The 25,920-nt window shown below is 52.8% G+C and overlaps 1 protein-coding gene across 6 annotated transcripts in view; it reads left to right on the plus strand.

The window, feature by feature from the left end:
* The window catches only part of ABCC9 (ATP binding cassette subfamily C member 9), a 184,550-nt gene that overhangs the window by 100,856 nt on the left and 57,774 nt on the right, over positions 1–25,920 (plus strand). For 4 of the 6 annotated variants that reach the window (XM_077267227.1, XM_077267228.1, XM_077267225.1 and 1 more), the window contains exons 19-23: positions 3,740–3,778; positions 4,336–4,437; positions 6,558–6,642; positions 7,427–7,507; positions 10,312–10,449. In XM_077267227.1, the coding sequence (XP_077123342.1) occupies positions 3,740–3,778; positions 4,336–4,437; positions 6,558–6,642; positions 7,427–7,507; positions 10,312–10,449 (445 nt within the window). The remainder of the gene's footprint in view (positions 1–3,739; positions 3,779–4,335; positions 4,438–6,557; positions 6,643–7,426; positions 7,508–10,311; positions 10,450–25,920) is intronic. The other 2 variants (XM_077267229.1, XM_077267230.1) reach the window with 1 other exon arrangement.

Raw genomic sequence — 25,920 nt, forward strand, 5'->3', positions numbered from 1 at the left:
TTTTTAATTTAATTAATCATCTGCATTCAACCGCTGCGGTCTTAAAATGAACCACCACCCCGCTACACGGCTCGGCCCCAAGAGGCCTGTCACGCTCACACCCAGACTGGTTGGCACGGGCGTGCGGCCCCACTGGACCACAGACCAAACTTCTCTGGAAGGGGCGTAACTAAGTAGCTTCCTAGGTGTTCGCTGGAGCCTCTGATGGTGAGGTCCGACTTGTGCAGTAGGAAGCTACCAGGTACCACTCTAGGGTGGTGTCTGGCTGTGGCTGCTGATCCCACCGGGGAACGGAACATAGACAGGCAAGCGGGCATGGCTGGCACTCTGGCAGACAGGCGGGCACGGCTGGGACACAGGCAGGCGGATGGGTACAACAGAGAGACTGGCAGGCAGGCGGACACGGCTGGGACACAGGCAGGCAGACTGGTACAAGAGACACTGGCAGGCAGGCGGGCACCGCTGGCTCTCTAGTAGGCAGGCAGGTACGGCTGGCTCTCTGGCAGGACAGGCGGAGAAGGCTGGTACACTGGTAGAAACAGTAGGGACCGGTCTGCAGGCAGGTATGTAAAACAGGTAAGAACCTGTTCAGACAGGAGGACTTAAGAATAGGTAGAGAAAGACAGCAAGAGCGGATGCAGAGCGAAAGCACAGGAGCTAGAGCCAAGAACAGAGATGCAGGAGGAGGAGCCAAGAGCAGGAGGCGGAGCCAAGCACAGGAACGCAGGAGGCGGAGCCAAGCGCAGAAACGCAGGGGGCGGAGCTAAGAGCTGGGGGCGGAGCCAAGTGCTGAAACACAGGAGGCGGAGCCAAGAGCTGGAGAAGTAGAACCGCAATGAGCGGAGCCAGGTAGAACCGCAAAGAGCAGAGCCGCAGAGCAAAGCCACAGAGTGCAGAGCAAGGTCAGAGTGCACAGCTGAGAGCAAAGCCACAGAGTACAGAGCGAGGTAACAGAATGCAGAGCAAGGAGCAAACCAAGGTCGCAGAGAGCGGAGCAGAAAGCAGAGCAAAGCAAGACACAGAGTACGCACAGCTGGGAAAGGAAACCAAGGCAGGGATATAAACGGACACAGGAACAGGACTAGGCTAAGACAAAGTCAGGAACCGGATGAGGCACAGAGACATGGACACAAGCCAGGGTACAACGCCCCTCTGGGTGACTACACAGGACACAGACCAGGGTACAATGCCCCCCTGGGTGGCGGAACACAAGAGTCACAGAGACAAGGCCTGGCACCTCAGCAGCTAAGAACTGACTGAGGGAGTAAGTTGCACAGGCCCCCACCAATGGGTGGGGATGTCTTAAATACAGGAAGTCTCATGGCGATTGGCCAGGGACACCTTAGCAAGATGCACACAGTCTCTATAAGACACAGGAGTTGCCGGCGCTGCCCCCCTATGCACACAGACAGGGCATGCACAGAGCAAGCAGCAGACATGAGGCACACAGCATGGAGCTGGCAGCAGAGAGAAGTCACAACAAGGCCCAGAGAAGTAAGTGAGTTCGAGTGTAATGCAGGTGGGGGATGCGAGGCCATGCAGTGATGCCAGCAGGGTTGTTACAAGACCAGTAGGAGGGCCCGTGCCTCCACTCCCGCCTTGCTTTATGCATGGTTGATAGGTCGGTCAACCTGGTCTCCTGCAAAAACAAAATGTCGGCATCAAGTTGGCCGAGAAAATGAAAGGCCGTGTACCTTGCCGCTTCTGACTTTATGCTGGCAACATTAATGGTTGCCAGTGTCAACGGGGTGGGTGCCGCCATCATGATTGATTGAGTTAGATAGCCTTTTTCTTCCCACCCCCAACAGTTTCACCCTCTTCCTCTGACAATGATGAGTTTTTAGTGCGCTTAAGACAAACAGACTCATCCATTCTCTCCTTACATACACTCTGGCCCTTGTCTGGTGGTCCTGAGGTAGTCCCCCCCCCCGGAAGGCTTTGTATTTGCCCCCTGAGAAGAAGACCCAGCGACCTCCTGAGCCCCAACAACCTTGTCCGCAACCTCCGGCCCCGGGTCCCCATCGCCCCTCTCTGGAGGGGAGTCCTGGAGGGCCCGGAACCGGTTAGAGAGATCCACCAGAGGGGGGGCGGCTGGACCTTCCAATGGCACCTGGATCAGGGCTACGGAGTCAGAGGGGTCGCACTCCAAGGAGGAGGCACGAGGCCCGGACCCCCTCTTATCCTTAGTTGTTTTCCTGTTACCCTTTTTCTTTTGCTGTGACCACTCCCCCTCTCCCTCATCCAGACTGTCACCGGATGAAGGTTCCTGGGCAGACATGGCGTCCTTTTGCTCCTCCCTTTCAAGTCTCTTGACTTCCTCGCTCAATTCGCCGTCTTTAGGATCCTCAGCTGCAAGTGAAGCACCCGGGTCAGAGTTTAGGGTCATTACTCCCTGCCCCGTTCCCATGGCGCTGCTCCTGCCGCCTGATATTGGATGGCGGCAGCCTGCTCCTCACCGGTTCCCTGCCTCCTCCGCCTCTGCTGGTCCCTTCACCGGCGAGATTAGTCCCGGCTTTCGCCTGTCCCGCACTCGCCGCTTTCAGGACCGCATTGGCAAAGGAACGCGGACAGCGACTGAACGGGTGACCGAGGTCACCACACAGGTTACACCTAATTCTGCCACAGGTAGCAGCGAGATGGCCGAGGTCCCCACACAGTGCGCATTTCTGGGTGGTACACTGCGCACTGAAGTGTGTGGGGCTGCCGCACCTGTGACAGACCTTAGGCTGCCCCCGGTAGAAAATCAAGATCCTGTCCCTCCCCAAAAATGTTGAGGAAGGGATATGGGTAACGGTGTTTTCTGAAACCTTCAATTTCACCATGAAGGTCCAGGCTCCTGACCAGATACCATGCTCATCGAGGGTCTTCTCGGGAATACCGACGATGTCGCCGTATCGTCCAACCCAGGTGGAGATGTCGACACAGGAAAGTGACTCGTTACTGGTCAAAACGGTCACCTTCCTGACCGAGTTCTGGCGGGATATTGCTACAGCGAGGAAACCCTGCCATTCGGGGCGACCCCGAGCCAGCTCATGGCGAGACCAGAAAAGCTCAAGGCCCTCCGGTCTCACGAAGCTGACATCGAAGTAGGAGGTCCCATAGGGATGGATCAAGGCGAAGATGTCATATGCCACGAAGCCCATCCCCAGCAGGAGCTCAGCAACCTTTGACCGATCAGGACAGGCATCCTTGCTTACCCACTGGAGACGGGCCACGTTCCTACGGTTACTCCTCTGCCCCGGTGTCGGCAGAGACCAGACAGTCTCTGCCCCTCTGTCTCGGAAGGCGGAAAGACCGTGTCTCTCTATCCAGAAAGACAGATCAACCTCCCTCCCCTCTACATTGATGGAACTCTCCCCTCTCCTCAGGGCGTCCAGGAAGCGCTGTTGCAAGTCACCATCCTCAGGGTCAGCAGACAAGGGCGCACTACTACCCCCAGCAGTGACAGCTGCTGAATAGCTTGGGGCTGAATCTCCTGCCACCAGAAAAGCCCTGGACTGGAGGATAAGACCTGATGTAACAGCAGAATAGTGAGTGCAGCTCTGGAGGTGACTGGAGGATAAGGCACAATGTAACAGCAGAATAGTGAGTGCAGCTCTGGAGGTGACTGGAGGATAAGACTCAATGTAACAGCAGAATAGTGACCGCAGCTCTGGAGGTGACGGGAGCACAGCCGTAGTTATCATCTAGAGATTTCTTGCATTTCTCTCATTCTGAATCTCTTTACGGTAATTTGCAGCACAGGAGCAGGTGCAGCGCCCCCTGATGATGAGGACAGGTACTGTCTGTGTTTGGTGTTCCTGGTGATCTGTGATCCTGTAACCTGTGGTTGATTGGGGGATCTGTAGTTGCTGGTGATCGTTTGTCTCATCCTCCCGGGAATCCGTGTCCATTAACCTCAGACTCTTTATTTTCAGACTCATCGCCCCTGATCCATTAACCAGTTGTTTCCTCCCTCCCTTCCATTTTCAGAGCCTCTCGTCTGCTGCATGTTTTCCTGTGTGTGCCTCCCTCATGTATGACCTCCAGTCCGGGCCCTTCATCTCATTGCACGGGGCCCTTCACATAAACGCTGGAGATATATCCAAAATATGATACCTGAACCTGACACTTATAATAACCCTGCCGACAACTGTTCATAAAGGTTGTCAGACATCCGCCCCTTCTGTCATTGTGTTCTTGTGAGTTGTCAGAGATCTGGGCCTCTTCCATCCCCCATGTGCTGAGGTTGAGGCACCGCGGCTCCGGCTGTTCTTCATGGCTCCGACTGTTCCTCGCGGCTCCGGCTGTTTCTTGTTGGTTTCTTGGTTTCTGATCTTCTCTCTTCATTTGCAGTAAGAATCGGTACTCGGTGGCGTACGCCGGACAGAAGCCGTGGCTGCTGAACTCCACCGTGGAGGAGAACATCACATTCGGTAGCCCCTTTAACAAACAGAGGTGAGGACCAAGGGTCGGCGCTGCCACCTATGCCCAGTGTACGCCACATGGTACCGCTGAGTAATACTGCAGTCTGGACGCCTCCAGTACATACAGTGATGAGGTCAGCCGCACATGTTTGGTGATGTAGGCCATAGGCACTCGGTGATCTCGGCTGTAGGCGCTCGGTGATGTTGGCCGTAGGTGGTCGGCAATGTCGGACTGTAGGCGCTCGGTGATGTCGGCCATAGGCGCTCGGTGATGTTGGCCATAGGTGCTCAGCGATGTCTGCTGTAGGCACTCAGCGATGTCGGCTGTAGGTGCTTGGCGATGTCGGGCCATAGGCGCTCAGCGATGTCAGCTGTAGGTGCTTGGCGATGTCAGCTGTAGGTGCTTGGTGATGTCAGCTGTAGGTGCTTGGTGATGTCGGGCCGTAGGCGCTCGGTGATGTTGCTGTAGGCGCTCGGCGATGTCGGGCTGTAGGCGCTCAGCGATGTCAGCTGTAGGTGCTTGGCGATGTCGGCTGTAGGCGCTCAGCGATGTAAGCTGTAGGTGCTTGGCAATGTCGTCTGTAGGCGCTCGGTGATGTTGCTGTAGGCGCTCGGCGATGTCGGGCTGTAGGCGCTCAGCGATGTCAGCTGTAGGCGATCGGCGATGTCAGCTGTAGGTGCTGGGCGATGTCGGCTGTAGGCGCTCAGCGATGTAAGCTGTAGGTGCTTGGCGATGTCGTCTGTAGGCACTCGGTGATGTTGCTGTAGGCGCTCGGCGATGTCAGCTGTAGGTGCTTGGTGATGTCGGGCTGTAGGCGCTCAGCGATGTAAGCTGTAGGTGCTTGGCGATGTCGTCTGTAGGCGCTCGGTGATGTTGCTGTAGGTGCTTGGCGATGTCGGCTGTAGGCGCTCAGCGATGTAAGCTGTAGGTGCTTGGCGATGTCGGCTGTAGGCGCTTGGCGATGTCAGCCGTAGGCGCTCGGTGATGTCGTCTGTAGGCGCTCGGTGATGTCGGCTGTAGGCGATCGGCGATGTCAGCTGTAGGTGCTTGGCGATGTCGGCTGTAGGCGCTTGGCGATGTCAGCCGTAGGCGCTCGGTAATGTCGGCTGTAGGCGCTCGGTGATATCGGCTGTAGGCGCTCGGCGATGTCAGCTGTAGGTGCTTGGTGATGTCGGCTGTAGGCGCTAGGCGATGTCAGCCGTAAGCGCTCGGTGATGTCGGCTGTAGGCGCTCGGCGATGTCGGCTGTAGGCGCTCGGCGATGTCAGCCGTAGGCGCTCGGCGATGTCGGCTGTAGGCGCTCGGCGATGTCGGCTGTAGGCGCTCGGCGATGTCGGCTGTAGGCGCTCGGCGATGTCAGGCCGTAGGCCCTCGGCGATGTCAGCTGTAGGCGCTCGGCGATGTCGGCTGTAGGTGCTTGGCGAAGTCGGCTGTAGGTGCTTGGCGATGTCGGGCCATAGGCGCCCGGCGATGTCGGGCTGTAGGTGCTCGGCGATGTCGGGCTGTAGGCGCTCGGCGATGTCGGCTGTAGGCGCTCGGCGATGTCGGCTGTAGGCGCTCGGCGATGTCGGCTGTAGGCGCTCGGCGATGTCAGGCCGTAGGCCCTCGGCGATGTCAGCTGTAGGCGCTCGGCGATGTCGGCTGTAGGTGCTTGGCGAAGTCGGCTGTAGGTGCTTGGCGATGTCGGGCCGTAGGCGCCCGGCGATGTCGGGCTGTAGGTGCTTGGCGATGTCGGGCTGTAGGTGCTCGGCGATGTCGGCTGTAGGCGCTCGGCGATGTCGGCTGTAGGCGCTCGGCGATGTCGGCTGTAGGCGCTCGGCGATGTCAGGCCGTAGGCCCTCGGCGATGTCAGCTGTAGGCGCTCGGCGATGTCGGCTGTAGGTGCTTGGCGAAGTCGGCTGTAGGTGCTTGGCGATGTCGGGCCATAGGCGCCCGGCGATGTCGGGCTGTAGGTGCTCGGCGATGTCGGGCTGTAGGCGCTCGGCGATGTCGGCTGTAGGCGCTCGGCGATGTCGGCTGTAGGCGCTCGGCGATGTCGGGCTGTAGGCGCTCGGCAATGTCGGCCGTGCGCCCTCGGCGACGTCTCTTCTATATACACGTAGGTTCTTTGTGATGCTTCCTAATCTCTGACCCCTGTTCCCCACTGTACAGGTATAAAGCGGTGACCGACGCCTGCTCCCTACAGCCGGACATCGACCTCCTGCCTTTTGGGGATCAAACAGAAATAGGAGAAAGGGTAAAGTGAACCCTGCTAATGTGAGCCCTAATAATGTGCACATCTTTTCACTCATGATACCGCCATCATACATCCCCACTATACCGCTCCCTCCTCACATCCCCCAGGAGCCGCGGTGATAAATGTCCGACCTCTGCTCATATAAATGTTTATCTGCTGATGTCACATTATTCAGTGAATTCTCTGCTTGTCCTGAGATCTCGCCCTCCATAAATACTGACACCCTGGCTAAATACACCCTCCATGTTTGCATTCCAGCGCCCGGCAGTGTCATTAATTGTGTCGTACCAATTGTTTTGACTCATTCAGTGTCATTTCATCAGCATCTGACCCCGAGGGGGGGGGGAATATGGGGTGCAGTGACTTCTGATACCAGTGGTGCAGAGACTTGTGCAGTGACTTCTGATCCCAGTGGTGCAGAGACTTGTGCAGTGACGTCTGATCCCGGGGGTGCAGGGACTTGTGCAGTGACGTCTGATCCCGGGGGTGCAGGGACTTGTGCAGTGACGTCTGATCCCGGGGGTGCAGGGACTTGTGCAGTGACGTCTGATCCTGGGGGTGCAGGGACTTGTGCAGTGACGTCTGATCCCGGGAGTGCAGGGACTTGTGCAGTGACTTCTGATCCCGGGGTACAGAGACTTGTGCAGTGACGTCTGAACTCGGGGGGTGCAGGGACTTGTGCAGTGACTTCTGATCCCAGTGGTGCAGAGACTTGTGCAGTGACGTCTGATCCCGGGGGTGCAGGGACTTGTGCAGTGACGTCTCCCCTTTATGTTTCCTCCAGGGGATCAATCTCAGTGGTGGTCAGCGGCAGCGGATCTGTGTGGCGCGGGCACTGTACCAGAACACCAGCATCGTATTTCTGGTAAGACGGTGGGTGACTTCCTCCCCGTGTGGTGACGACCTCCCCGTGTGATGATCGCTCCGTGTGATGATCGCCCCGTGTGATGATCGCCCCGTGTGATGATCGCCCCGTGTGGTGATCGCCCTGTGCGGTGACTGCCCCGTGTGATGATCGCCCTGTGCGGTGACTGCCCCGTGTGATGATCGCCCTGTGCGGTGACTGCCCCGTGTGATGATCGCCCTGTGCGGTGACTGCCCCGTGTGATGATCGCCCTGTGCGGTGACTGCCCCGTGTGATGATCGCCCTGTGCGGTGACTGCCCCGTGTGATTATCGCCCTGTGCGGTGACTGCCCCGTGTGATGATCGCCCTGTGCGGTGACTGCCTTGTGTGATGATCGCCCTGTGCAGTGACTGCCTTGTGTGATGATCGCCCCGTGTGGTGACTGCCCCGTGTGATGATCGCCCCGTGTGATGATCGCCCCGTGTGATGATCGCCCCGTGTGATGATCGCCCCGTGTGGTGATCGCCCCGTGTGGTGATCGCCCCGTGTGATGATCGCCCCGTGTGATGATCGCCCCGTGTGATGATCGCCCCGTGTGATGATCGCCCCGTGTGATGATCGCCCCGTGTGATGATCGCCCCGTGTGGTGATCGCCCCGTGTGGTGATCGCCCCGTGTGGTGATCGCCCCGTGTGATGATCGCCCTGTGTGATGATCGCCCCGTGTGATGATCGCCCCGTGTGATGATCGCCCCGTGTGATGATCGCCCCGTGTGGTGATCGCCCCGTGTGGTGATCGCCCCGTGTGATCATCGCCCCGTGTGATGATCGCCCCGTGTGATGATCGCCCCGTGTGATGAACGCCCCGTGTGGTGACTGCCTTGTGTGATGATCGCCCCGTGTGATGATCGCCCCGTGTGGTGACTGCCTTGTGTGATGATCGCCCCGTGTGGTGACTGCCCCGTGTGATGATCGCCCCGTGTGATGATCGCCCCGTGTGATGATCGCCCCCGTGTGATGATCGCCCCGTGTGATGATCGCCCCGTGTGATGATCGCCCCGTGTGATGATCGCCCCGTGTGATGATTGCCCCGTGTGATGATCGCCCCGTGTGGTGACTGCCCCGTGTGATGATCGCCCCGTGCGGTGACTGCCCCGTGTGATGATCGCCCCGTGCGGTGACTGCCTTGTGTGATGATCGCCCCGTGTGGTGATCGCCCCGTGTGATGATCGCCCCGTGTGATGATCGCCCCGTGTGATGATCGCCCCGTGTGGTGACTGCCCCGTGTGATGATCGCCCCGTGTGGTGACTGCCCCGTGTGATGATCGCCCCGTGCGGTGACTGCCCCGTGTGATGATCGCCCCGTGCGGTGACTGCCTTGTGTGATGATCGCCCCGTGTGATGATCGCCCCGTGTGATGATCGCCCCGTGTGATGATCGCCCCGTGTGATGATCGCCCCGTGTGGTGACTGCCCCGTGTGATGATCGCCCCGTGCGGTGACTGCCCCGTGTGATGATCGCCCCGTGCGGTGACTGCCTTGTGTGATGATCGCCCCGTGTGATGATCGCCCCGTGTGATGATCGCCCCGTGTGGTGATCGCCCCGTGTGATGAACGCCCCGTGTGGTGACTGCCTTGTGTGATGATCGCCCCGTGTGGTGACTGCCTTGTGTGATGATCGCCCCGTGTGGTGACTGCCCCGTGTGGTGATCGCCCCGTGTGATGAACGCCCCGTGCGGTGACTGCCTTGTGTGATGATCGCCCCGTGTGGTGACTGCCCCGTGTGATGATCGCCCCGTGCGGTGACTGCCCCGTGTGATGATCGCCCCGTGCGGTGACTGCCTTGTGTGATGATCGCCCCGTGTGGTGATCGCCCCGTGTGATGATCGCCCCGTGTGGTGATCGCCCCGTGTGATGATCGCCCCGTGTGATGATCGCCCCGTGTGATGATCGCCCCGTGTGATGATCGCCCCGTGTGATGATCGCCCCGTGTGATGATCGCCCCGTGTGATGATCGCCCCGTGTGATGATCGCCCCGTGTGATGATCGCCCCGTGCGGTGACTGCCCCGTGTGATGATCGCCCCGTGTGGTGACTGCCTTGTGTGATGATCGCCCCTTGCGGTGACTGCCCCGTGTGATGATCGCCCCGTGTGGTGACTGCCTTGTGTGATGATCGCCCCGTGTGGTGACTGCCCCGTGTGATGATCGCCCCGTGTGGTGATCGCCCCGTGTGATGATCGCCCCGTGTGATGATCGCCCCGTGTGATGATCGCCCCGTGTGATGATCGCCCCGTGTGATGATCGCCCCGTGTGATGATCGCCCCGTGTGATGATCGCCCCGTGTGATGATCGCCCCGTGCGGTGACTGCCCCGTGTGATGATCGCCCCGTGTGGTGACTGCCTTGTGTGATGATCGCCCCTTGCGGTGACTGCCCCGTGTGATGATCGCCCCGTGTGGTGACTGCCTTGTGTGATGATCGCCCCGTGTGGTGACTGCCCCGTGTGATGATCGCCCCGTGTGATGATCGCCCTGTGTGATGATCGCCCCGTGTGATGATCGCCCCGTGTGATGATCGCCCCGTGTGATGATCGCCCCGTGTGGTGACTGCCCCGTGTGATGATCGCCCCGTGCGGTGACTGCCCCGTGTGATGATCGCCCCGTGTGGTGACTGCCTTGTGTGATGATCGCCCCGTGTGGTGACTGCCTTGTGTGATGATCGCCCCTTGCGGTGACTGCCCCCCTGGTGTTGTTCCATCCAGCCGTACCGCCTGCAGCGAGGCGGTGCGGGCCTCAGGGCACTTACCTCTGCTGACTCTTTCCTCCAGGACGATCCGTTCTCGGCTCTGGACATCCATCTCAGCGATCACCTGATGCAGGAGGGAATCCTGAAGTTCCTGCAGGAGGATAAGAGGACGGTGGTGCTGGTGACCCACAAGCTGCAGTACCTGACGCACGCCGACTGGGTAACAACAGTACCACATCCGGAGCTGCGCTCACAAAACTCTGCGGCTGGAGTTTTTAAGGGGAAACTGAGCAGATCCTCTGAGTTTTCCAGGAGGTTTCAGTGTTCGAGGAGGATTTGGAGAATTTCCGCTCAGTTTCTGCTCCAAAAACTCTTAAAAAAAACTCAGTGTGAACATATCCCAAACCCTCCAGTGACACTAAACCCCCCACCTGTAGTAAAGATATCTCCCCCATATAATGCCTGTGGTGTCCACCCTGTGAGGCCTCTCGGCTGATAACAGAGAGCAGGCGCCTACAGGCTCTGAATAATGACACATTCTGTAACTTTATATCAGACTTTATTCCTTAGAACAGTAATGATCAGTCAGGATCTCTGCTGTCAGTGAATGGACAGTGGCTCACAGAGGATGGACTACTGCTACCAGCAATTCTCCAACTGTGCGACCGGTTAGATCCATCATGTCCTAGCCGAGGTGCGGCCTGTGGGGGGAAAGACGCTGTTATGGGGGCACTGACCACACCCCATAAACTACCCAAAGATTAATCTCTACGTAACTGAGGTCCTGGATAGCAACATAGCAACCAGCCACCCCCCGGTCTACGCCGATACATAGTAACCAGCTCCCCCACCCCCGGTCTACTCTGATACATAGTAACCAGCTTCCCCGGTCTACACCGATACATAGTAACCAGCTCCCCCGGTCTACGCCGATACATAGTAACCAGCTCCCCCATCCCCGGTCTACTCTGATACATAGCAACCAACTCCCCCACCCCGGTCTACTGTGATACATAGTAACGAGCTCCCCCGGTCTACTCCGATACATAGCAACCAACTCCCCCACCCTCGGTCTACTCTGATACATAGTAACCAGCTCCCCCAGTCTACACCGATACATAGTAACCAGTTCCCCCCAGTCTACACTAATACATAGCAACCAGCTCCCCCACCCTCGGTCTACTCTGATACATAGTAACCAGCTCCCCCACTCTACACCGATACATAGTAACCAACTCCCCCCAATCTACACTGATACATAGCAACCAGCTCCCCCACCCTCGGTCTACTCTGATACATAGTAACCAGCTCCCCCATTCTACACCGATACATAGTAACCAACTCCCCCCAATCTACACTGATACATAGCAACCAGCTCCCCCACCCTCGGTCTACTCCGATACATAGCAACCAGCTCCCCCACCCTCGGTCTACTCTGATACATAGTAACCAGCTCCCCCGGTCTACACCGATACATAGTAATCAGCTCCCCCCAGTCTACACCGATACATAGTAACCAGCTCCCCCCAGTCTACACCGATACATAGTAACCAGCCACCCCCTGGTCTACGCCGATACATAGCAACCAGCTCCCCCACCCTCAGTCTACACCAATACATAGTAACCAACTCCCCCGGTCTACACTGATGCATAGTAATCAGCTACACCCACCCAGTCTACCCCGAGCATAGTAACCAACTCCCCCCAGTCTACACCGATACATAGTGTCAGGAATCCCACCGCGCTACCACCAATATGTCACGAATCACGGGGAGGATACCTTTATCATCCCCACCACTCACACTAATATGTTATGAACCGGGGTTGTTTGGTTGCCCTGGTTCTTTCTGAAGGGGATTTATCTATATCCCACTTCCCTGTTCTGGTTTGGAACTTGCAGCTCTCTGGCACCCCCCTTACCCTCAGGTCAGATTGGGTACTGCACCTAGGATAATTAGTCACCAGGAAGGCTGCCTTACTATGTACCGGCTATTGGGCACACTGCAGCGAGGGCGATATATGTTGTGAATTCTGTTTGTGGGCTCCCCCGGTGGTGTTTTATGGTAGTGTCACTTATTTGCCTTCTTCTATCCTTGATCACCTGTTGACACCCATTAGGGGAGTTTCCTATTTAAGGCTGCTTGGCTGCTGGTCTGATGCCGGCCATCAATGTATCAGTAGCATTCTGTTGCATTCTCCTGCCTCAAGATCCTGTTCAGCTAAGTTGAATTTTGTTTCTAGTTTATGCTATTTTTGTCCAGCTATTTGCAATGTGACTCTCTGTAGCTGGAAGCTCTCGTGGACTGAAATTGCCACTCCAGTGGCATGAGTTGTCACTGGAGTTTTAAAGTAATTTCAGGATGGTGTTTTTGAGTAGTGTTTTGAAGTTGACCGTGAAGTGACTCTTTCCTGTACTTCTGCTATCTAGTAAGCGGACCTCACTGTGCTAAATCTGCTGTTCATCCTACGTATGTCTTTTCCTCTTGACTCACCGTCAATATTTGTGGGGGGCTGCTATCTCCTTTTGGGGTTCATCTCTGGAGGTAAGGCAGGCCTGTATATTCCTCTGATAGGGGTAGTTAGATCTCCGGCTGGCGCGTGGTGTCTAGGGCATCGTAGGAAACACTCCCCGGCTACTTCCAGTGTCGTGTCAGGTTCAGGTCACGGTCACTTTAGTTTCCATCACCCGAGAGCTAGTCCGTTTGTTATTTTTGATTTCCCTGCCATTGGGAAAATCATAACAGTTTGGCCGGCCCATGTGTTAAAACTATGCACTAAAGCAGGAAAGGATATGAAAAGGTTTTTTTTTCCTTCTGTGTTTGGAAAGTGCACCTTAGTGCTTATTTGTACTCCTTGCTTAAACTGCAGTCTTCAGCCTTTTTTTTTTTCCCTCTCCTCTTAATCTCTGAATGGCTTTGGTTACACCTGTTTGAATCATGGATCCACAGAGTTTGGTTGCAGGTCTGAATAACCTGGCTACAAAGGTCCAGAACTTACAAGATTTTGTTATACGTGCTCCAATGTCTGAACCTAAGATCCCTATGCCTGAATTTTTTACCGGAGACAGATCCCGTTTTTTGAATTTCAGAGAGAATTGTAAATTGTTTTTGTCTCTGAAATCTCACTCTGTTGGTGATCCTGCGCAACAGGTTAAAATTGTTATTTCTCTATTGCGGGGTGACCCACAAAGTTGGGCATTTGCATTGTCGCCAGGGGATCCTGCGTTATTAAATGTAGATGCGTTTTTTCTGGCTTTGGGGTTGCTTTATGAAGAACCTAATCTAGAGATTTTGGCTGAGAAAGCCTTGATGGCTCTTTCCCAAGGGCAAGATGAAGTTGAGATATACTGCCAAAAATTTCGTAAATGGTCGGTGCTTACTAAATGGAATGAGTGCGCTCTAGCAGCTAATTTCAGAGAAGGTCTCTCTGATGCCGTGAAGGATGTCATGGTGGGGTTCCCTGTGCCTACAGGTCTGAATGATGCCATGAAATTGGCTATCCAGATTGATCGGCGTTTACGGGAGCGCAAATCTGTGCACCATATGGCGGTATCTTCTGAGCAAAAATCTGTGCACCATATGGCGGTATCTTTTGAGCAAAAACCTGTGCATCATTTGGCGGTGACCTCTGAAAAGGCACCAGAGCATATGCAATGCGATAGTGTATTGTCTAGAGGCGAACGACAGAATTACAGGCGCAAAAATGGGTTGTGCTTCTATTGTGGAGATCCAGCTCATGTTATATCAGCATGCTCTAAACGCATAAAGAAGGTTGATAAAAAGGTTGATAAATCTTTTTCTATGGGTACCTTGCAGTCTAAATTTATTTTGTCCGTGACATTGATTTGTACTTTATCATCTGTTACTGTGGATGCTTATGTGGATTCTGGCGCCGCTCTGAGTCTCATGGATTGGTCCTTTGCCAAGCGTTGTGGGTTTGATTTAGAGCCTCTGGAGGTTTCTATTCCCTTAAAGGGTATTGATTCTACACCTTTGGCTAGCAATAAACCACAATATTGGACACAAGTGACTATGCATCTTTCCCCAGACCATCAGGAGATTATTCGTTTCCTTGTGTTATATAATCTACATGACGTATTAGTACTTGGATTACCATGGTTACAAATTCATAATCCAGTCTTGGACTGGAGATCAATGTCTGTGCTGAGCTGGGGATGTCGGGGGATTCATGGGGATGCACCTTTGGTTCCCATTTCTTCATCTACTCCCTCTGAGATCCCAGCATTTCTGTCAGATTTTTATGATGTCTTTCAGGAGCCTAAAACTGATTCTCTCCCTCCTCACAGAGAGTGTGACTGCGCTATTGAGTTGATTCCCGGTAGTAAATTTCCTAAGGGTCGCTTGTTTAATTTGTCTGTACCTGAACATACTGCTATGCGGGAGTATATCAGAGAATCTTTGGAAAAGGGTCATATTCGCCCCTCTTTGTCTCCACTGGGGGCAGGGTTTTTCTTTGTGGGTAAAAAGGATGGTTCATTGAGACCTTGTATCGACTATCGACTTCTGAATAAGATTACAGTTAAATACCAGTACCCGTTACCTTTACTGACTGATCTTTTTGCTCGCATAAAGGGGGCGAAGTGGTTCACTAAGATCGATCTACGTGGTGCGTATAATTTGGTGCGGATTAAGCAGGGGGATGAGTGGAAGACCGCATTTAATACGCCTGAAGGCCATTTTGAGTATTTGGTAATGCCTTTCGGTCTCGCGAATGCCCCTTCCGTTTTTCAGTCCTTTATGCACGATATTTTCCGTGAATATCTGGATAAATTTATGATTGTGTATTTGGATGATATTTTGATTTTTTCGGAGGACTGGGAATCTCATGTTCAACAGGTCAGGAGAGTTTTTCAGGTTTTACGAGCTAATTCTCTATTTGTGAAGGGCTCAAAGTGTATTTTTGGGGTTCAGAGAATTTCCTTTTTGGGATATATTTTTTCCCATTCATCTATGGAGATGGACCCTGTTAAGGTTCAGGCTATTTGTGATTGGGTACAACCTACTTCTCTAAAGAGTCTTCAGAAATTCTTGGGATTTGCTAATTTCTATCGCCGATTCATAGCGGGTTTTTCTGCCATTGCTAAACCTTTGACTGATTTGACGAAGAAGGGTGCTGATGTTGCTAATTGGTCCTCTGCGGCTGTGGAGGCCTTTCGGGAGCTTAAGCGCCGCTTTTCTTCTGCTCCTGTGTTGCGCCAGCCTGATGTTTCGCTCCCGTTCCAGGTTGAAGTAGATGCTTCCGAGATCGGAGCAGGTGCAGTTTTGTTGCAGAAAGGTCCTGACTGCTCAGTGATGAGACCATGTGCGTTTTTCTCTCGAAAGTTTTCGCCCGCTGAGCGAAATTATGATGTTGGAAATCGGGAGCTCTTGGCCATGAAGTGGGCATTTGAGGAGTGGCGTCATTGGCTTGAGGGTGCTAGACACCAGGTGGTGGTCTTGACTGACCACAAAAATCTAATTTATCTTGAGTCAGCCAGGCGTCTGAATCCTAGACAGGCGCGCTGGTCGTTGTTTTTCTCTCGATTTAACTTTGTGGTTTCATATCTGCCTGGGTCTAAGAATGTGAGGGCGGATGCCCTCTCTAGGAGTTTTGAGCCTGACTCGCCTGGTGATTCCGAACCTACTGGCATCCTGAAGGATGGGGTGATATTGTCAGCTGTCTCCCCAGACCTGCGGCGCTCTTTGCAGGAGTTTCAGGTGGATAGGCCTGATCGCTGTCCGCCTGGTAGACTGTTTGTCCCTGATGACTGGACCAGTAGAGTTATTTCGGAGGTTCACTCTTCCGCGTTGGCAGGTCATCCTGGAATTTTTGGCACCAGGGATCTGGTGTCTAGGTCCTTCTGGTGGCCTTCCTTGTCTCGAGATGTACGTATTTTTGTGCAGTCTTGTGATGTTTGTGCTCGGGCTAAGCCCTGCTGTTCCCGGGCCAGCGGGTTGTTGTTGCCCTTGCCTATTCCTAAGAGGCCTTGGACGCACATCTCTATGGACTTTATTTCTGACCTTCCTGTTTCTCGTAGGATGTCCGTCATCTGGGTGGTGTGTGACCGTTTTTCCAAGATGGTTCACTTGGTACCTTTGCCCAAATTGCCCTCCTCCTCTGAGCTGGTCCCTCTATTTTTTCAGAATGTTGTGCGTTTGCATGGTATTCCTGAGAATATAGTGTCTGACAGGGGTACTCAGTTTGTGTCTAGATTTTGGCGGGCGTTCTGTGCCAGGATGGGCATCGACTTGTCTTTTTCGTCTGCATTCCATCCTCAGACTAATGGCCAGACTGAGCGTACTAATCAGACCTTGGAGACTTACTTGAGGTGTTTTGTGTCCGCTGATCAGGACGATTGGCTTGATTTTTTGCCATTGGCAGAGTTTGCCCTTAACAATCGGGCCAGTTCTGCCACTTTGGTTTCTCCATTTTTTTGTAATTCAGGGTTTCACCCTCGCTTTTCGTCCGGTCAATTGGAGTCTTCGGATTGTCCTGGAGTAGATGCTGTGGTTGATAGAATGCATCAGATTTGGGGACAGGTTGTGGACAATCTGAAGTTGTCCCAGGAGAAGACTCAACATTTCACTAATCGTCATCGGCGTGTCGGTCCTCGTCTTTGTGTTGGGGACCTGGTTTGGTTGTCTTCTCGATTTGTTCCTATGAAGGTCTCGTCTCCTAAGTTTAAGCCTCGGTTTATCGGCCCTTATAGGATTCTGGAGGTTCTCAATCCTGTGTCCTTTCGTTTGGACCTCCCAGCATCTTTTACTATTCATAATGTTTTTCATCGGTCATTGTTGCGGAGGTATGAGGTGCCGGTTGTTCCGTCTGCTGATCCTCCTGCTCCTGTGCTGGTTGAGGGTGAGTTGGAGTATGTGGTGGAAAAGATCTTGGACTCCCGTGTTTCCAGACGGAAACTTCAGTATCTGGTTAAGTGGAAAGGCTATGGTCAGGAGGATAATTCTTGGGTGACAGCATCTGATGTTCATGCTCCTGATTTGGTTCGTGCATTTCATAGTGCTCATCCAGATCGCCCTGGTGGTTCTGGTGAGGGTTCGGTGCCCCCTCCTTAAGGGGGGGTACTGTTGTGAATTCTGTTTGTGGGCTCCCCCGGTGGTGTTTTATGGTAGTGCCACTTATTTGCCTTCTTCTATTCTTGATCACCTGTTGACACCCATTAGGGGAGTTTCCTATTTAAGGCTGCTTGGCTGCTGGTCTGATGCCGGCCATCAATGTATCAGTAGCATTCTGTTGCATTCTCCTGCCTCAAGATCCTGTTCAGCTAAGTTGAATTTTGTTTCTAGTTTATGCTATTTTTGTCCAGCTATTTGCAATGTGACTCTCTGTAGCTGGAAGCTCTCGTGGACTGAAATTGCCACTCCAGTGGCATAAGTTGTCACTGGAGTTTTAAAGTAATTTCAGGATGGTGTTTTTGAGTAGTGTTTTGAAGTTGACCGTGAAGTGACTCTTTCCTGTACTTCTGCTATCTAGTAAGCGGACCTCACTGTGCTAAATCTGCTGTTCATCCTACGTATGTCTTTTCCTCTTGACTCACCGTCAATATTTGTGGGGGGCTGCTATCTCCTTTTGCGTTCATCTCTGGAGGTAAGGCAGGCCTGTATATTCCTCTGATAGGGGTAGTTAGATCTCCGGCTGGCGCGTGGTGTCTAGGGCATCGTAGGAAACACTCCCCGGCTACTTCCAGTGTCGTGTCAGGTTCAGGTCACGGTCACTTTAGTTCCCATCACCCGAGAGCTAGTCCGTTGTTATTTTGATTTCCCTGCCATTGGGAAAATCATAACAGATATAACTACTCCCACTCAGGCGAGAACAATAATTATCAATGCCGCTGTCACTACAAAGACTCCCAAGCGCACAGGACAAATCCCGCTGCCACCAGCTCCGATTTCATAATTAATAACAGGTCCGGAGCCAACCCAGATTAGTAGCGTATTTCACTTCAGAGGACGTGACCGTAAGTTATAGAGCAAAGAGAGACAAGCTAGTAATTTTATATTTTACTCTAAAAAGGTAGGCAGTGTTTACAGAGGTATAAAAAGATATTATAAAGAAGACAAATATCATATGTGCAGACAATTACCAATAAAATGGGTTTAAAGTTAAAACACTTACATTTCATTATGTCATCTTATCTCATTGCTGACCGTGTGCTTTGGAGGAGGAGACACATCTAGATGCATAGCACGCATCTGTATAGCAGCTAGACCCCGGTCAAAGACACATGAACACTGCTGCTTCACTCACTTATTTCCTAGCCTAAAACCATGGCACTCCCCATGGTGACCTCACTTAGAGGCTGAAACCTCCCCTTTACTTAGAGTTATGGCAACCATTTTAATACCTAGCTCGCTATATGAATCTCGTATACGAAAGACACAATGATCATGATGTGCCTCACATCAGGGGGATTCTTTAAGTGTAAACACGGTGTAATTACATGACCCGCTCTTTCCACTCGTTGGGTTTAGCTTCTAGCGATTTCAGGGAGTTATAGATCCCTCGATGGACATCCACAATATATAATTCTTATATCTCTAGCCCTGATCCGTGCCAATAGACATACCTTTAAAAGAACAATAGAATTTCATGCATTATGTACCAGTTCTAGCCAGTACCAGGTGGAAGGGGGAAATGAGGAGGGTAGGGAGACTTGTCTGTTGCAGCATAGAGCCATATCACTTCTTGGGGGGAGGGAGAGATTTAGGATTACACAGGCAGAGGGAGAAGGGGGGGTTGGAAAGGCCCACAGCGTGTGTCTGAAAAGCCATGGAACCTTTAGGTAGATACTCAAACATGGCATATTCACATTACCGTGACACCTCCCCCTTTTGGACTGCGCTACGGAGGCAGAACCTCTCGGTACTACTCCATGCTCACCTCAGCAGGTTCGCGCCGGTGAGACAACTCATCTGCATTGCCATGCTCCCTGCCCATTTTGTGTTTGACTGTAAAGTCATACTGCTGGAGGGCAAGGCTCCAGCGTAGCATCCTTCCATTGGTTCCACACAAGACTTGTAGCCAGCGCAGAGGGTTGTAGTCCGTCACCACAGTGAAGGTGCGACCGTACAGGTAGGGCTACAAACGTTGCAGGGCCCAGACTATGGCCAGGCACTCCTTCTCGATGTTGGAATAGGCCACTTCCCTCAGCAGAAGCTTCCAGTTCAGGTACAACACGGGGTACTCTTGGTTGCCCGAGTCGACCTGGCTGAGCACAGCACCGAGGCCAAGCTCGCTGGCGTCGGTCTGCACCAGGAATGGTTGACTGCTTGTAACACGGGAGAGTTGCACAAGGCTGTTTTCAAAGCCTGGAAGGCTCCTCACAGCCGTCGATCCAGTCGACTATTTGGGGTAGCTTCTTCCTGGTAAGATCTGTCAAGGGTTTTGCCAGGCTACTATAGTTTTGTACGAAGCGCCTATAGTACCCTGCAGTGCCCAGGAAGGACAACACCTGTTTCTTGGTCCTGGGGGTTGGCCAGGACACAATCGCGTACACTTTCCCAGGCTCCGGTCTTATGGATTACCCACCTACCCGATTCCCCAGGTAGTGGACCTCTCTCATGCCCATCTGGCACTTTCCCGGCTTGATGAACAGACCGGCTTGGTGAATTCGCCTGAGCACCTCCTCAACATGCTGCAGGTGTTCGTCCCAGGAGGAACTGAAGATGACAATGTCATCCAAGTACACCACCGCGCACCGTGGAATCGTACAGTCCGAAGGGTGTAATAAAGGCGGACTTCTCCTGCGCCTCTGGGCTCAGGGGAATCTGCTAGTATCCTCGACTCAGATCCATTATGGTCAGATCTTCTGTGCCAGCTAACCTCTCAAGCAGCTCCTCGATGCGCGGCATTGGATATGCGTCAGAGGCTGTGATGGCATTGAGCCCCCTGTAGTCCATGCAGAACCGGGTGGTCCAATCCTTCTTTGGCTCGAGAACTACAGGTGAGGCCCATGCGCTCTTTGACCATTGAATCACCCCCATCTGTAACATTTCATCGATCTCCTGGCGCATAACCTGCTGCATCTTGTCGGAGATCCGATAGGGTGTTCGCTGTAGTGGGGCATGATTCCCGGTGTCCACCTCGTGGACCGGTAACTCAGTCCTTTCAGGTCGGTTGGAGAACATGGCCCGGAAGGGTTCCAGCTTGGTCCGCAAGTGCAACCGCAGGGGTTCAGTTAACAAGGCGCTTACCTCCACGTCCTCAATGGACCCACCGGCCTTGGTTTGGGCCAGCATGTCCAGGAGGGGGTCTTCCTCCCCGTCTTCGGGCAGGCTGCAGACCGGTAGGACGTAAGCTTCACGTTCACGATGAGCCTTCATCATATTGACTTGAAAGGCCTTTCGCCTACCCCGAGCGTGGTCATGCGTGACCACTTAGGTGACTGGGTTGAGCTGTTGGTGGACGACGTATGGGCCTTCCCAGGCTGCCTGAAGCTTATCCGTTGGTACGGGGACCAGCACCCACACCTTTTGACCCACCTGGTAGGTCCGATCCCGGGCGTTCTGGTCGCACCAGTGCTTCTGATCAGCCTGAGCCTGCGTCATGTTGTCATGCACAAACTGCATCAAGGTCTGCATCTTGTCACGGAAGCGCATGACATACTCCACTATGGACACTTCAGAAGGGTTCGGCTCCTCTTCCCAGGATTCCCTTATCAACCCAAGGGGTCCCCGGATTCGCCTGCCGTACAGGAACTTGAAGGGGGAGAACCCCGTCGAGGCCTGCGGAACCTCTCGGTAAGCGAATAGCAGGTGTGGGAGGTACCGCTCCCAGTCGCATCCTTGGGTCTCAACGAGAATGCGTAGCATCTATTTGAGGGTACCATTGAAGCGCTCACACAAGCCATTTGTCTGTGGGTGGTACACGCTCGATACCAGACGCTTCACCTGCATTCTCTTACAGAGAGCCTCCATTAGGCGAGACATGAATTGGGTCCCTTGATCGGTAAGCATCTCGTTGGGAATTCCTACCCATGAAAAGATGGCCAACAGTGCATCTGCCACCTTATCCGCCCTGGTTGAGGACAGAGCCACTGCCTCTGAGTACCGGGTAGTGTAGTCTACCACAGTGAGGACGTATTGCTTTCCAGTGCTGCTGGGGACGGCCAGCGGGCCCACAATGTCCACCACGATCCTCTGGAAAGGCTCCTCTATCACTGGCAAAGGGATCAGGGGAGCCTTAAGAGCAGGCCCCGCCTTCCCCACTCTTTGACAGGTGATGCAGGTGCGGCAGTAGTTTGTCATATCTGTCCCCATCTTGGGCCAATAGAAGCGTTGAGACAGCCGGGCCTTAGTGTTGCTGATCCCCAAGTGTCCAGCGAGCGGGATCTCATGGGCAATCCGTAACAACTCACCCCGGAATTGGTACAGGACAACCAGCTGTCTTTCCCTCAACCACTCCTTTTGGGATTTTCTGGGTACTGTCTCCCTGTACAACCTCCCTTGTTCCCAGAACACCCTCTCCTTATCCGCCACGGAGGTGGGTGTCTCGGCGAGGCGTCTCAAGTTCTCCAAGCTCGCATCTGAGTGCAGAGCAGCCGGGAACTCCTGGCTAGGGGCAGCCAGAAGCGACGTCAGGGTCCCTTCCTCACGGGAACCCTCTGGGACCTGCTCTGAGTCCATCTCTGGTTCATTTACACCTGTGACTGAGGAGGATCCAGAAGGCAAAACGTTATCTGCGTTCCGGGCACTCTGACTGTGGGTGACAACAGCTCATAGGCTGTCTCCCCGGGGATTTCCACAGACCCATCAACCGGCGCTGCTATGGGCTCTACCTCCCCATCCACCCCCATTACCTCAGGAGCAGTGCTACTTATGGGGCAGTTACCTTCCTCTGTGGCACTAGTCAGTTGCACGGCATCACCTTCCTCACGGTTCCCATGCATCTCCCCATTTCGCTGAGCACCATCGCTTGCTCCTGTTAGGGGTTCCTCAGCCATCCCACCTCGCAGAGTGATGTGGCTGAGCACTCCTTCACCTGGGAACACATCATCCTTAGGACACAAATGGTTATCAGGTAACACATGCACATTTTTATCATCAGCAGCATCAGTATTACCCTTGGCATTTTCAGAGAAACGATTATCAGGTACATCATTAATCAGTAAAGCATTGTCAGGTAACACATGCAATTTCCCATCATTATCATCAGCATTTGATCCGGGAGAGGTGTTAGGGACGTAGTATGCAACCATCCTCCCCAAATCAGTCCCCAATAAAACATCAGTGGGCAAGTTATCAGACAGCCCCACTTCCTTCACCCTGCTCCCGGCACCCCAATCTATATACACCCGGGCCATTGGCAGGGGACAGCTGATACAGATCTTCAGAGTCCGCTAGTTCGGGTCGGATGAGGGTTCGTTCAGCCCCGGTGTCCTTGAGGCCTGTAGCGACATGGCCCCCCACGGTGACGTGCTACACTTTGTCACACACCCTCCCAACCATCCCACCCACCAAAAGAACTGCTGCATTAGGCCCTGGGGCCTTGGCTTTGGGGGTTCTTCTGCTTTTCTGGACAGTGGGCACTGATATGACCAGTCCGTTTTCAGAAAAAAAAACTGGCGGTCGGTGGTAGGTCTGATGCTGTTGGCAACGGGGACAGGACCTCTGATGTGTTGGCTGGCAGGGGTACTGGCGTTGGTTGCAGGCTTGTCCCCTCTCCAGCTGGTGGTGACTGGCTTCCGCAATTCAGATTTACGTTTGGCCTCGTAGGCATCAGCAATGTGCGCTGCTTTGGTCACATTTTTGGGCTCTCGGTCCATCACGAACTGTCGCACCTCAGCTGGGCAAAGATGTAAGAACTGGTCTTTGATCATCAGGTCTCGCAGCTGTGCAAAGGTGGTCACTGACAGTCCTTGGGTCCACTGGTCAAAGTGGGTCCCCAGTCCATGTGCCACATCGCTGTAACTGTCGTGTAGGCCACGTTGGAGGTTCCGGAACTTTCTACGGTAAACCTCAGGGGTAAGCTAGTACTTGGTTATCAGGGCCTGCTTGATGGCCTCATATTCTTCATCTTGGTCTGGCGGGAGAGAAGCAAACGCCTTTGCTTTTTAGCTCTGAGGTTAGATATCGGGCCCATTGGTTCCCAGGCTGCCTGTACTGTCTGCAGGCTTTTTCAAATGCCCGCAGAAAAGTGCCCAAGTCCCTGTCCTTTTCCATCTCAGGAAAGTGCTCTAGCCGATGTTTAGGGGACGAAGCGTTGCTGGACTCACTGCCCCGCGTGGTAGATGGTACAGCTCTGAGTTGGGCCAGCCGCAGTTAATGGTTTCTCTGGGCCTTTCGCTCAGCTCTCTCAGTATCTTGCAGAATTGCAGAACCAGCTGCAGACGTCTCACTGTGTCATCTGTGGAGCATTGTGGCAGAGCCAGCTGCAGGCGGAGGTCCACACTCCCCTGGTTGCAAGTAAGGCCAGCATTCAGTGGTTGGACCTCTGCTGCAGCACTATTTTCGCTGGTGCTGGCTTCTGCGTCCGCTGGACTCTGAGGCCGGGCTTGGTCCACTTCAAATTGAACCAGTTCCGTAACTAGTTGAGCCTTGGTTTTGCCATAGGGGTCCAGGCAATGGTTCGTGCATGCTCCAACAAGAGTGTCCTTCTGCTGGGTGTACCAGGCTTCTCCTTTTGCGGCCATCATTGCCAAATAAAAGATAGGATAGAAAAACAAATAGAAGGGAGGGGTAATAGCAAGTACACACGGTATCGTCTCAGGACTAGTAAACACTGAGCTTGTTCTCTAAAACTTATTTGTGCGAAGTCCTCGCAAGAACCATGCAAATTTTTGGTGAGAGGAATGATTGCTCAAACCAGATCACTGATGCTCTATTATCCCACCGCTCTGCCACCAATATGTCACGAATCACAGGGAGGATACCTTTATCATCCCCACCACTCACACCAATTTGTCATGAACCGGAGTTGTTTGGTTGCCCCTGGTTCTTTCTGAAGGGGATTTATCTATATCCCACTTCCCAGTTCCGGTTTGGAACTTGCAGCTCTCTGGCACCCCCCTTACCCTCAGGTCTGACTGGGTACTGCACCTAGGATAATTAGTCACCAGAAAGGCTGCCTTACTTTGTACTGGCTAATGGGCGCACTGCAGCGAGGGCGATATAACTACTCCCACTCAGGCGGGAACAATAATTATCAACGCTGCCAGTCGCTACAAAGACTCCCAACCACACAGGACAAGTCCGCTGCCACTAACTCCGATTTCTTAATTAATAACGGGTCCGGAGCCAACCTATATTATTAGCGTAATTCACTTCAGGGGACGTGACCGTAAGTTATAGAGCAAGGAGAGACAAGCTAGTAATTTTATATTTTACTCCAAAAAGGTAGGCAGTGTTTACAGAGGTATAAAAAGATATTATAAAGAAGACAAATATCATATGTGCAGACAATTACAAATAAAATGGGTTTAAAGTTGAAGAAACACTTACATTTCGTTATGTCATCTTATCTCATGGCTGACCGTGTGCTGTGGAGGAGGAGACACATCTAGATGCATAGCATGCATCTGTATAGCAGCTAGACCCTGGGCAAAGACACGTTGAACACTGCTGCTTCACTCACTTATTTCCTAGCCTAAAACCATGGCACTCCCCCTGTGGTGACCTCACTTAGAGGCTGAAACCTCCCCTTTATTTAGAGTTATGGCAGCCACTTTTATACCTAGCTCGCTGTATGAATCTCGTATACGAAAGACACAATGATCAGGATGTGCCCCACATCAGGGGGATTCTTTTAAGTGTAAATATGGTGTAATTACATGACCCGCTGTAAAAGGACAGGGTTTCCCTCCTCAAATTACTCAACTTATAGTTACCAAAAGGGGGAAACCTCCCTACACCTCTATTGAGGTCCGATATTAACTATTAACGCCAAACTTGGCTATTAATAATTAATATCCACTTAATAATACCACAACATTATCTTTACCTTATACTATATTCTAACTGAGACAAAACAGTGTAACAATAAAGCATATTTATTACACACACACAAGTCTGCAGTTTATAACATACATATATATTTATACCCAAGCTGGTGACTATAAATATATATTATATATACACACAATATACAGATACTACAACTCTAATACAGTAATATCACTACAGTATGCAGTAATATAACAATATCACACAGTAATAACCCACCCTGAATTACCTGTCTAAATTACCCAAATCACACATGCAATATCAGCTGTTGTGGATTCTGTTTGTGGGCTCCCTCTGGTGGTTACCGCTGGTACTGGGTGACTTTGGTGGGTTGCGGCCTTTGGTTTCCACCTGTCCATCAGAGGCTGGGTGTTTTCTATTTTACCTGGCCTTTCTGTCATTCCCTTGCCGGCTATCAATGTATTCAGATGTGCTCTGTTTGGTTCCTGCCTACCTGCTCCCAGATCTTTCAGGATAAGCTAAGTGCTGATTTTCAGTTGTTTGGTTTTTGTCCAGCTTGCTTATTATGTCTCTATGCTAGCTGGTAGCTCTAGTGGACTGAGGTTCTCCCCATGTGCCATGAGTTGGCACATGGGTTCTTGTAATCTCAGGATGGTTTCTTTTGATTAGGGTTTTTTGCTGACCGCTCAGCCCCTTTTGTATCGTTCTGCTTTCTAGTTTACAGCGGGCCTCAATTTGCTAAAACTATATATATCATCTCTATGTGTGTGCCTTCC

The sequence above is a fragment of the Ranitomeya variabilis genome, chromosome 5 (assembly GCF_051348905.1).
Source record: "Ranitomeya variabilis isolate aRanVar5 chromosome 5, aRanVar5.hap1, whole genome shotgun sequence".
In the NCBI taxonomy this organism is placed as follows: Eukaryota; Metazoa; Chordata; class Amphibia; order Anura; family Dendrobatidae; genus Ranitomeya; species Ranitomeya variabilis.